The sequence below is a fragment of the Passer montanus genome, unplaced genomic scaffold (genome assembly GCF_014805655.1).
Source record: "Passer montanus isolate IOZ18808 unplaced genomic scaffold, ASM1480565v1 scaffold18, whole genome shotgun sequence".
NCBI classification, from domain to species: domain Eukaryota; kingdom Metazoa; phylum Chordata; class Aves; order Passeriformes; family Passeridae; genus Passer; species Passer montanus.
The window spans coordinates 5632660-5645305 of NW_024365381.1; the positions used below are offsets into that span (position 1 = coordinate 5632660).

At 33.9% G+C, this 12646-nt stretch overlaps 1 protein-coding gene across 5 annotated transcripts in view; it reads right to left on the reverse strand.

Annotated features, from left to right (window-relative positions):
• The window catches only part of FMN1 (formin 1), a 179249-nt gene that overhangs the window by 11608 nt on the left and 154995 nt on the right, over positions 1 to 12646 (reverse strand). For all 5 annotated transcript variants that reach the window (XM_039705429.1, XM_039705428.1, XM_039705426.1 and 2 more), the window contains 2 exons: positions 8694 to 8745; positions 5474 to 5623 (listed from right to left, as the gene is read on the reverse strand). In XM_039705429.1, the coding sequence (XP_039561363.1) occupies positions 5474 to 5623; positions 8694 to 8745 (202 nt within the window). The remainder of the gene's footprint in view (positions 1 to 5473; positions 5624 to 8693; positions 8746 to 12646) is intronic.

The window sequence follows — 12646 nt, forward strand, 5'->3', positions numbered from 1 at the left end:
AAAAGCCAAGCCTCAAATTAGAAGTTATTAGTGAAAAATAAAGACATTATTTTTATTCAAAATTATTTTCATTCTGTATCTAGGGATGCAGAAACTTAATCTAAACATAAGTCTGTGTTTATGATAAAAAACTTTCCTTTGTAAGCTCTGGAAAATATGTTTTTTCCTTACAGGAAAAGATATTACCAAGCCAGGGACTAAGTAGATAAACTGATTATCATTTTCACCTCTGCTCTCCACTCAAGTCAGACAGAAGGCAGCGTGAACTGGCACACTCCACCCTCTGAAGTTCCCCAGTTAGGAAAACCAGAATCCCTTGCTATTCACATACTTTGTAGATAAACCAATTGCTATTCACATACTCATGTTCTCGCTCTGTTATTGTACAACAACAGAGACAAAATTATCTGGTTCTCTCTCAGCTTCTCAATAATCTGGAAAATCCATTCTTTTCACTTCTACAGCTCCTTTCATGCAGCTGGTGGTTTATGTGGATAGCTGTGGGTTAGGAAATAACTTGGAATGACAGTTCTGTGTCACCTGAGCTTCCCATGACTAGAACTTTAAACTTCTCCCATAAAACTGTTTTGGCATAAGGAAATGTTGTGCAAACAAAATTTCAGATATGGGTGGAAATGAACAAGTGGAGGTAGCTACAGTCAACATCAACTGTTCAATCTAGAGCCAAGCTGCATACCCAGTCCAGACCCTTAACACAGCTGAACAGTGACTTCCCTTAGAACTATGAGAAATCCCCAGAACTCAAATTCCTGTCATGTGTTAAATGCCTTTCTACTCTCAGTCCTATTTCTGTGTGCAGCCCATGAACTAAACCTTGAGTCCATTTCCTGAAAACTGTTAGCCCATGAAATAAAACAGGTTAGATTTCAGTACCAAAATACTAGAAGACAGATGTTTGTGGATTACCTGGCTTGGCAGATGATTTTACAGAGTACTTGACTAGCTTTAATATTAGAAGCCTTATACCAGATTATGAAGTTTGAACGTTACCACTTCTGTTACTGTGTTGTACAATACAACTGCCTATCAAGCCTTCAGGCCTAAATCTTCTGGAAAGAACTTGGTCATTACTGATCAAATCTTTAGATTGCATTTATTTTAAATGCATCTAGTTCACTAACTAAATTAGTAAAATACAGTAAAATGTATGTTGTCAGTGGATTTTATCATCAAACCTCAAATTGACAATATGTTTGATATGTTTTCTTTTTTTTCTGGATGTACTGACAGTGGTTTATCTACAAAGTTATCTACAAAGTAAGTGAAAAATTTCATCTCTGTAGTCACAAGGAATAAGATTTAAAAAAAAATATTTTAGGGAAGTTGATGCATAAGAAAAAACAATAGGAAGACAAGGGCTAAATAACAAAAATATACTTCAGTCCATCTGAGATAGCCATTGGCAGATATTTAGGAGTATATAAAGACAGTCAAAGCCTAGTGATAATCACCAGAATGCTTTTGCAGCTGGAAACTCTCTTAATGTGTAAGTCCTTCGTAGGTTTTGCTAATATAATTTTGTGTTGTCACCATTTAGAATCTATGCAAGCTTTTACCATCTGTGACATCTTGTGACAAAGTGTTTCTGTTTTCAAGATTAAATATATAATTCTGTTCATTAAATAATGATCATGTCTTCTCCAGCCATTGAGACGAATTTTGGTTCTGTTTTTGATTTCTGAATTCTGGCCTATTTGTATGCATACTCAATCTGAAAGAGATTACTTCATCCAGTACAGTAACCATTGTGGCAATCTTATCCTTGCAAGAGTCAGCAGTGAGTTGAGTTAAATTAGGAGCAACAATTCTTTCCTATTTTAATTATTTCATATTTGAAGTGTAACAGGCATAAACACATTACTATAATCTTTGTCACATTTCTTTTGCAAAACATAATCACAGTGTGTGATGAAACTTGCTGCAAACTACTAGTATTTCTTTTGTATTTATACTTTTTCCTTATTTCAGACTTGTTTAGGACATCCTCTTAAAATATAATTTAATGCATCTTGAATGCTTTGATTGATTTATGGATGGGCATTCACATGTGTATGTATAATGGATTTAAGTTGTTATAAATACATATTTGTTTTGATTCTGAATTCATAGACATACTCACTGCAAATAAAATTAGTACTTTAAGAAAAGGAAGTGACAGTGGAAATACGTGCAATCCTCCTTGCTCTAAGTGCTTTATTGTCAAAAACTCCAACTTTTTAGTCTTCAATTCAGGTATCATCTCAAAATTTCATACACAGAAAAAAGCATAAAAGCAGTCGATGTACCTGAGTGCATACACATTGTAAATTATCAAACTGTCAACAACAAAACTGGATTTTGATCCAAAACAGCACAAAAAAAGTGATTCCAACATTCGGTGCATTTACATTAAGCTGTTTGTCACAGATGATGTGATTGTCAAAGCAAATTTCATTTAATTGTACTTAAATTCTGGTATTGAAGGGAAAGTAAACTGTCATCCTATTCCTATTAGGCATATGGTTTGGAAAATAATTTTCATTTTATCCTTATAGTAATTTATATATCATATCATATCATGGTTTCTTATTTATCTGTAACTCCGTCTTGCATTCCTAAATTACGTGCAAATTTTGTCCAGGAAAGAGACAATGACTCAATTATATTTTGCAGGCAGCTAATTTAGTTTCATGGTGAGGTTAAATGCAGGGCAGCTCAGTTGAAGTGTTTCCTTTACTTTAAGAAAAAGTCTCATTGAAATCTCATTAGATTCCTACAGTTGTGCTACATTTGGGAGCCAAGTAGCTTTAGACAAAACAGGTTCCTTGCAGCTGAGACTGTCATTTAGTTAAAGACAGCACTCTTTTTTCCTGAAACTCACAGATTTTAAAGATGTCTGTTATACAATCCAATGCAGTTAGTTTGGGATATAAAACTTTAATTTTGGTATAATAGATCTTTTGACCCATTTTTACTAGTATTAAGTTTAACCTAATAAATTAGGTTAATTTATTAGGTCATTAATAAATTATTCCTTTTATTAATGATCATTCTGCATATTATAATTAAATTTTGTGTCATATTTCTTGAAAGACAAATTACAATCCACTATTGACATTCCTATGTAAATATAAACAATTAGCTAATTCCTACACATTTTACATTGGGTTTCTTCAGCTCCTGAAATTCAAAATGTAATCCAATTGGAAACATGTTCACATAATGATAGCAATGCCTCAGTTTCAGAACCTATGTTTCAATTACTGACTTACATTGCTGTTTCTTCCTCTTTAAAACTTTCTTCAAAACAAAATAAGGATTCATGATAAAAATGTTCCCTTTCCTTTTTTTTTTTTAAAATTAAATTGCAATCTCTAAAAATGCACAACAAATAGTGCATCCAATTAATTAGCCAGTTAAGGAAGACAGCTGTCCATTCCTGTCATTCTAAGGTTTTTAGTTACCAGCGTGTACAATGACTCTTCCCTTGCTTTCAAACTTTTTTGGACAGCAGTTCATCAATTATTAGTTTCATGCTTTTTAAACAGGACCCTTAAATGATCAAGACTTTACAAGACACTTCAGGTGATGAAAAAAGCATTTCCACAATTCTAATCTATTGATTTCACTCTGTCCTTCTGTTCAGTAGCACACTGCAGAACAATTTAAAATGATGAAAACAGCTATTCTGTCATTCTAATTTACTATTTACACAAGGTTCCTCATTTTAACAGCACATCATCCTGATGAATCACCCAAATTTGAATGTAAAGGACAATGAACTGTCCATTTGAGACTAATGAAACTTTGCAAAAATAATTTGAAATGAGCTTTGAAGAACAGTCTACATGACCCAGAAAGTGTCAGCACCTAGAAGTATTACAGCAACTGCTGCTCTGCATTCAACCGGTATTGCTTTACCTGGAACAGGAATAAGGCATCTGTCAGAGGAACCGATGATATATTTGTTCTGTGTTTTTATTTGTAGATTTGATTGATACAAATTAAACCACAAGAAATTCTCACTTCACCTAAGTATGAAAGCAGTCTACACAATATAGCAGTCTACTTACAAAGATTTCTTGATTGTTGTATTAAGACAGTTAAGTAGCTACATACTGTTAAAACATAAGGCACTTCAAATCGATTTACTTGAAAGGATCATTGTGTACCATTAGCAAGGTGCTAATTACATAAAAAAGAAAGGATGTATGGTCTGGATTTTTTTTTTCTTGGGCAGTTAACCTTTATTCTTCCTAACTGCCTTTGGAATAAAAATAAGTTATGATTCAGCAGAAAATAGATCCCTGAGATGATCTCTATCATGACCACAGTAACATGCTTGGGACTTTTTATTTTATACAGTTTCTAGCATGTAAACCAAATTTGCATAGTGATTTAGATACAAGGAAAAAAAAGATTCTTTGTAAATGTTTGCATTTGTCAGCTTCCAAAATCAATCAATAAATGATACAAAAAGCTACCACTTTCATGTGTTTTAAAACTGTAAGATCTGCAAAACAATGCTGGTAAGGTTGATAATTGAGAATTCATAACTTCTACATCTACTCCTTCAAAAAATCTACTTCATAGGAACCTGAAAGTCCCACTGATTTGAAGCAAAAATGGAAAATATAAGTGTAAATAATGTTTTTTTCTTATTCTTTTAAAGACATTTTAATCTAACTCTTTGTCAATTTGGAATAAGCACCTGGATTTAAATTTCATGCTGAAAGTAATTGCTCCATTCTTTTCTAAAGAATGACTACATTACCACTCCAGGTCTTTTCAAATGAATTGTAACATGCTGAGTATGATGAGCTTGTAGTAGAATTGCTTTTTTGTGTAAAAGACTTTAAGTTTCTTCAAGAAAATCGAGAAAATAATTGAAGGGTTTAGGTTTTTGGGTTCTTTTACTCTAACTAATAAAATCAGGAGTCTGTTGTGAGATCTAGCGGCAAGTAGTTTGATGTCCTCAGCAGGACACCAAAACTCAGAAGTAGTGCTGTAAATTCAGTGTGGGGCTTCGACACTATGCTAAGTGTGGCCTGAATCTCTGGGGCTTCTCTTTGATGCAAGTGCAGTATATTAACTGGAAAAGCATTCACTTTTATTTGTCTGTACTGTCTGCGACAGCAATATCGCCTCATTTAGGCTAGTTCAACATGAAAATGCACAGAGAAGCAATCTGTTATAAATTAGCACAGCTCTCCTTTCATTTTACTAGCTAGTAATTGGAAGGGGTTACAAAAGTGTAATTTATCAGATTATATGTGTTTATCTTTTTGTGGGGACAGCATGCCTTTGGTGAATTTTCCTACGCACCCTGAGGGAATAATCTTTCCTTGATGTCCATTAGATCTGAAAGAAAACAATGACGCCTGTGAAATATAGGAGTATAATTTGTTGGGTTTGAGAAGCAGCAGTTTCCCAGACATCTAAAATGGTATTAATGACTTTATTAGAACCTTACCGTTCCTTGGAAATGCTTTTGCTCTCTCGTTTCCAAATGGTCTTGAAGTCACTGCAGAATTCGTACCACACCGTGAAAACATAGTTTGGTGTGATCTCCTTCTCACCAGGCTTTGGCTTTATCCCAAAGTATCCCACTGTTTCTTCAAAGCTGCAAGGGAGGGGGAAAGAAAAGAAACCAGTCAACACATAAGCCCACTGGGGAAACAGTTTCTCTGATTCAGTAGTCAAGGCTGGTAATTACCACAACTTCTTTGCTTGGAAATCACAGCAGCAATTCACGCTGAGTATAACCAACCTTCCAACATCCACCTCCTTTCCAGGAGGATAACTTACAGATGCATGAGCCACCACAGAGGTCTGTCATACTGGCAGATCATGGGTGTTCAATTGTAATGAGAAAAGCTTAACTTCTTGCCTTACAGGAAATGCTGTAATATATTCATTTATTTTATACTGCTGCACTCCATAAAGATCCTATTCTCCCATTTATCTTTACTGAAGGACTCTGGAAGAGCCACACACTGAGTCAGGAAAAAATCTCTAGGTTTGATTGAAAATAATCTTCTAGCATTTAGGGAGAATTGGGAGTAGCAACAACCAAGCCAACAACATTGCCAATAGTCCTTTTGCAAAATTTTTCCTGAAAATAATATCCTTCCACATGTGTCAATAAACAATTAATTTTACAAAAATACATTGCCAGTGTTTTAAAGCTTTAAAAAAGATTTTATAATGTGGCTGTTACTTAATTGCTATACAGCTGGATATTTTCAAATTATTCTTTTTTACAGATAATACTTCCAAGAGCTTTTTATCTGATTGTGCATTTTTAACACTTATGACATTGCTTTGTATATATAAAATGGAACAACTCACATGACTAGGTACTTAAATAAATAAAAGTATGTTCACTTTTCTCTGCAAAGTAGATGCAACAATCCTGAAACATTTGGTGATATTTATTAAAAATAATACTGTAATTTTAAAGCAACAGTAACAACGTATTTTAAAATAAGTAATATTTCCTGGAATAATAATTTTATTTAATCAGAAGAAAGCTGTATTTTTCTCTAGAGTTGTGAATAGGTTCTTAATCTAAACACGGGAGGTGTAAATCTTGAAAATAAAATAAATAATTTTGAAGACCTGTATGGAGTTTCCAGCCATTCAACACTTGTTATATGAATGATGGATGAAGCTTTGGCATCTTTCTTCATTTATATTTGCATTTTCACAGTCCACATTGCATGTTTTCATACAGAAATACAAGGTTAGGCTCAAGATTTTTTGACTTAGTTTGAAATTAAAGGTCTTTAGCTAGGCTTGAAGAATATAAAGTATCCATCAAAAACTACAGAAGTTATCCCTCCAAAATAAAGCAATATATAATCTAGCTATTTCACAAAGAAGCTTAGATTTTATCCACATGAGCCAATATGCTCTGGGGTTTTTTTTGACACTTTGAAGATAGAAACCGTAATGTACAATATCCCATATTGCTCAAGGTAAGCTATTAAAACAATAGGTTTTTTTAATCCCCATATGTGATAAACTTAACCTTTTACATTTCTTACTAGGTTTTGCACGAAACATTTAACTATATTTCAAGTTAACTGATGTTCCATATTTAAAGAATCATAATGAAATATGTTTATATAAGGCCATAACACTCAGAGTTAATGGGTCTTGCAGTGACACTATGAGGAGAAAAAGAAATAAATAAATAAACAAATCAAATACAGCTTTAAATATCTGTGCAAAATGTTTTGGCTTTCAAACTCTAAAAATACTAAAATACCTTAGTCATAATTACATGGTAAAAACCATTTATGTCTACTGGGCAATGTAATGTGCATTACATTCACTTGGGCTGAATACTCCTCAGCTGTTCATAGCACTTTCACTGGGATAGCTTCACCAAGTGCTGCAAGAACAGAGACTCTTCTCAGGTTTGCTTCATGTAACAGCAGCCCCAGGTACATTGTGCATTCTTCTACCTAACAGAACCCTTCACCATGCCATCTGGAGCTTACAGAGGTGGGATCCTGAAATCCTGTACTTTCTCTGCTTCATCCTGACACTTTGCATCCTCTCTTCCTTTCTTCATCAGCCCCTAGTAGCACTCCTTTGCTTTCACCCACCTTAATTTGGCTTCCTGGGCTACTTTCTGCCTTTCTAAAGTAGTAATTTAAAATACTGAATATTCAGTTAGCAATTAAAAACCCCAAACTCTGTTCTGGACAACTAATTCCCTAATTCAACTGCTAATTGAGTGCAGCCCCATATCCTTGAGAGTCTATTCTAGTCTAGAATGGCCACAAAGCAGGTAGGATAGGAAGGAGCCTTGTGCCAGGGAAGTCAGGTTTGCAGCAAGTAGAGCTAGTCAGAGACTTGAAATGAGGAAGTAAAGCCCCAGCTGCCATCAGCCAGTTGTTCAGCCAATATTTAGGCATCTTCTGCAAGCAGATGGGAGCAGTTCACCTAAGACTTGAACTGCATTTGGGAAGTGCCCCTTATCTCCCTCTTCCTGACCGCCTAGGAAAACTAACTGAGGTGTCTCAGGTGGAGTGAGTATGGTCTGTGAAAAGTACAATTAAAATCCAAATTACCACAGATCTGCCTTCAGCGACCAGGAGGAAAAAATATTGATAGGAAGTTAAAAATTAATTTACCCCAGTTTATTTCTAGCAGGTCTATAGCTAAGATGGATGTCTCACTCTCACAAAACTACAATTTGGTGAACAAAATGTATTAGTAATATTAACTTACTGAATATTTTACTAACCATCTATAAGTCAATTAATCTCACTTTTTCCACACTTTGACTCCTTTGGCCTAAGTGAGGCACAAATATTCAGGCAATAAAAACATTGGAATTTCAATGGCTTCTTAGGCAACCAAGTGCTGTATGTAAGTGCTGAAAATATTCAGTGATGATTAAACACATTTTTATGTCATAAAGTAGCTAATCAGTTCTTTATCTTTCCTGTAAAACCCCCATTCAGCTCAATGCTGATAATAATTAAAACCTCAAACATAGTACACTGTCTGGATAAAAACATAAATGAAGTTTTTGCTGGAAGATTACATAGAAGTTTTTTCAGGAAACATATTACTTCTTTGAAACACAGATCCTTTTTGCTATTTAATGTAATTCCGAAGTTCAGTAATATCTTTGATCAAAATAACTGTTAAAAAACACTAGGAAAAAATCTTACCATTTTTGAGCATTTTCCAAACTGTTCTCTTCTTTTTTCCGTTCTTCTTTAGCTGCCAATGAGAAACATTTTAAAGCTATAAATTACTGTCTTTCTGTTTTAGAAATCCCACAGATTAAACATCTGTTATTTTCAAAACTGCACCGTTTGTACACTAAGTATAATAAAAGTGGTAAACACTTGCTAATTTTCAATTTTTATTTATTTCTTGTATACAATGAATGTTTCTACTGTACCAATAAAGTGTATTGGATTTGAAAAGTAATTTAAAACCCATATTATAATATATAGTGCTAGGCATTAATTGAATCAAATGTAAATAATTAAACTTCACTTTCCAATTTTTGAAAAGAAAACAATTTAAGTTGTATTTGCTTCTTCATTTGTTGCAGGCCAGAACTTACAAATTTAAATGTGTTTCTGCAGCACAAATGATTGGAAGTTCAATTGGAATTGAACAGGTACCAAATATAGTTAACACCAACTGTTCCACAGAGCTATCACATTTTGTTCTGGAAGCTGGAAAGTGAAAACACATGTAGTAGGCTTTAAATGTATGGCATGTACATGATTTTTTTTGAAAAATCAGCCAAGAGTTTAAAATATGGTTAGTGAATCTGAGCCCCTCTATTACAGAATGCTCACATGAACTACTTAAAAGGATTTGATTTTGAAAAGAAAAGCATTCTCTACTATTGAAGATGTTTCCTGACCTGGCTATTCAAAGCAAAACCACTAGCTTTTGTTAATCAAGTCTTAATACAACTTCAGCTCCAGCAGAATACCATGTATATAAAATAATACTACTGTGGAAAAGTTATTCCTACTCCATATTAAAATAATCCTGTAAACGGTAATGTTAATATAAACAGAATTCAGACACTTTTTTTTTATGCAGAGAAAAGAATTTTATCTTTTTGCATCTCAGTCCACAGGAGTGCCTGGTTGAAATACAGTTACAAACCTGAGTTCACAGACAAGGCCATTGAGAAATGGGTCCTGAATGACTCCATTTCATTATAAAGCTACTGACAAAGGGGTTTGTACTATGACAGTTTAAAATGAAAATAAAAATTGATAGCTTCAGCACATTTGCTGTTAACAAAACAAGTTGATTTCAACTCATACATTTCTCTACCTTGAGTAAGTGTGCTGGAGATATTTATTCCTATTAGTTCAATATGGCCAATAGCCAGAAACAATGTTGTGTGCCCTTTGCAAGGAAAGCAATCAATCCTACATGACTAAGTTCTCCACCTCAAATCTTAGTGGCAAGACAGCTGCAAATGAAATACATAGGGCAGCTCTGATTTATTGCATTCATCTCAGGGTACCAAAAATTTGCCTAAAGTTAACACAATATACTTAATTCACTATTTTAATTTTATACCATTAAAAGTAGAAAACAGAGGCTGGAATTCTACTGATTCATAATGATATAAAATTAACTATACAAGCTGAACAATGTATAAAATTGTACAATTCCTTATTACATTAATAATTTATTTCTGGTTTTTGAGAAGATGGAAAATTAAGTAAGGCAACTTTCCCAACATAGCTACATTCCCAGCTACAACAGAAACAGTATCTTCAGGCCCCTATACATGAAACACAATAGCTAACAAGGGCAATATATTTATACATTTATAATTAGGTGGCAAGGCCTGATTTACTGTTTTTAATCTTGAAAGAAGGGGATAAGGAAAGATAGTGGAAATAAGTTTTAATTTTTTATACAAAGTTAAAGAAAAAAAAGGGTATGACTTTTAGGAAGAAACACACAGAGTTTACATTTATGTAACAGTATTTGCATTTGTGTACCAATAAAAGGGAAAACAAGAAAGAAGAAAATAACTGTATTCTATGGCAAGCAGTATTTTCTGTACTTTTAACTGTAAACATATCCACCCAGAAATTGTATAAAAGCATTTATTTGAAATTTAGATGTTGAGACTTGTTAAGAAAATAAATAAACAACTCCATATAACAAATTCTATAATGTGTAAGAAGAGAAACTAGAGCAATTCTCTTATCTTTCATAAAATTTCTAACTAATTTTCCACTCAAAATCTGAAATATCCTGCTCTTTTTCTCATCCTCCACAATCTGCAATGACTAGCACAATTAATGCTCTCAGTATAGATTTCCATGAAACAATGTAATTTCCTCAGCAGATCCTTAAAGCCTCATAGTTAAGATATCAATCCTTGTCTTAATTTGTGGAGTTACTGAAGGCAATTCAAATGAATTACGTAAGTGAAAGAACTTATTTATTTTTATTTCTCTAGCAATACCACATTTGCTTGCATAGAATCTGCTTTTTGCAGAAGTGGAATGACGTAATTCTTTCACCCTTAGACCTCGTGTTTGATTTCAGTTTCATCAAGTTAAGAATACATTAACAGCCATCATTAAGAATACATTAACAGCCACATCACACTGGCACAGGGATTCACCCAGCCTCATATCCTGCCCCTGGCAGGCACTGAAACAGGTGCTCAGTTAGAATTATGGACCAGGACAAACACACTTTGCCTAAGGGTCCTCTCTCTGCCTCTGAGATTCTGTAGCTCATACAAAATATTTCCTGCATTGAATGGCATTGCAATGTAATCCTCAATGGATTCTCCTTCAAGAACTTGCTCTTTCTTTGCTTAAGCTTTTAGAAGCTTTTTAACTTTCACAATCTGCTGTGGCAAGTGTTCTATAGCCCATCTATATGCAGCACATCTTGCCTGTTTTGAAATGGACACCTGGTATCACTCCTGTATCAGAGAAAACCTGACTGCAGTGAACACTGAAATACGGTGTCTACTGGCATGAGCTTTTTGATTAGGATGCTTTTGAAGCAAATTTTCCCAGTATTCCCCATTTATTGAGCACTGATTTGGTTTGCAAGTAGGTTTTGGCACTTTTAAACTGATTTTCACTAGGAGGAAACTAAAGAGGAAGCTCCACCACAAATGAACTCCAATATTTAATAGGGACAAAAGGACTACAGTGACATTTGGGCCTTCAGACACCTCTGAACACATGAGATGGATGATCTTATGAATTGACCTTATGAACCAAATATTTGTGATTACTTCCTTTTACTGAAATGCAGATGTCAACATGAAGATTCATGATCCTCTAACAGTTTAAAAAGTGAAGTAGTAATAGAGTGAAATGGTAAAAAAATTCTCCAATTTATTCTTTCTACATATTCTACTTTTTGGGGATAGAAGAGTACATGAAAAACTATACTGAAAATGAGAAATTACTAGAAAATATTTGTTTTTTAGAGGTCTAATGTATGCACAGCAGCTTCCAGTTATAACAGAACCAATACCTCTTCATACAGCAGGCTACTATGAAATAGATCTCTGAAGAACAAAGGAAAGCAAATACTGGATACCAGCACAGACTGAAAATTGAGAAGGTCAGTCACTAACAGAGGCAAGCAGAGAATGATGGTGCACTAAAAAAAGTGCAGAGAAAGAGAAAGAAAGATAAATGGGTAGCCACAACCACACAAAAATCTTAGTTATTTCTGCCCCTCTAGTGAAAATTTTAACACTCATCGAGTCTGACAGGATAAATTTTGTTATTTCTTTCAGACCTTAAATATATGAAGGCACATAAGAATGGTAATTCACTGAAGTGTATTGATTAAGTTGGACACATTACAGCTTTTCTTTTATTTTGCAGTATTTTACTACTTTCGTATTTGAAAGATCTGATGCATAAAGTTTTTACAAATTTTCTAAGCATTTTGGAGCAGTGAAAATTTCCACAATTACGAGAGAACTGTAACAACTACCCATTAGGGTGGAGATATCAGAACTCTTAATTTTGTATTCCAAGGCTGAGTTTCTGTAATTCAAAAATATATGCTTCAAGAACTTAAGGAGACTGCTTTGTAAATTACAGTGTTTTCTGCACAAGAAAAACACCACCCTAAAACAAGGTAT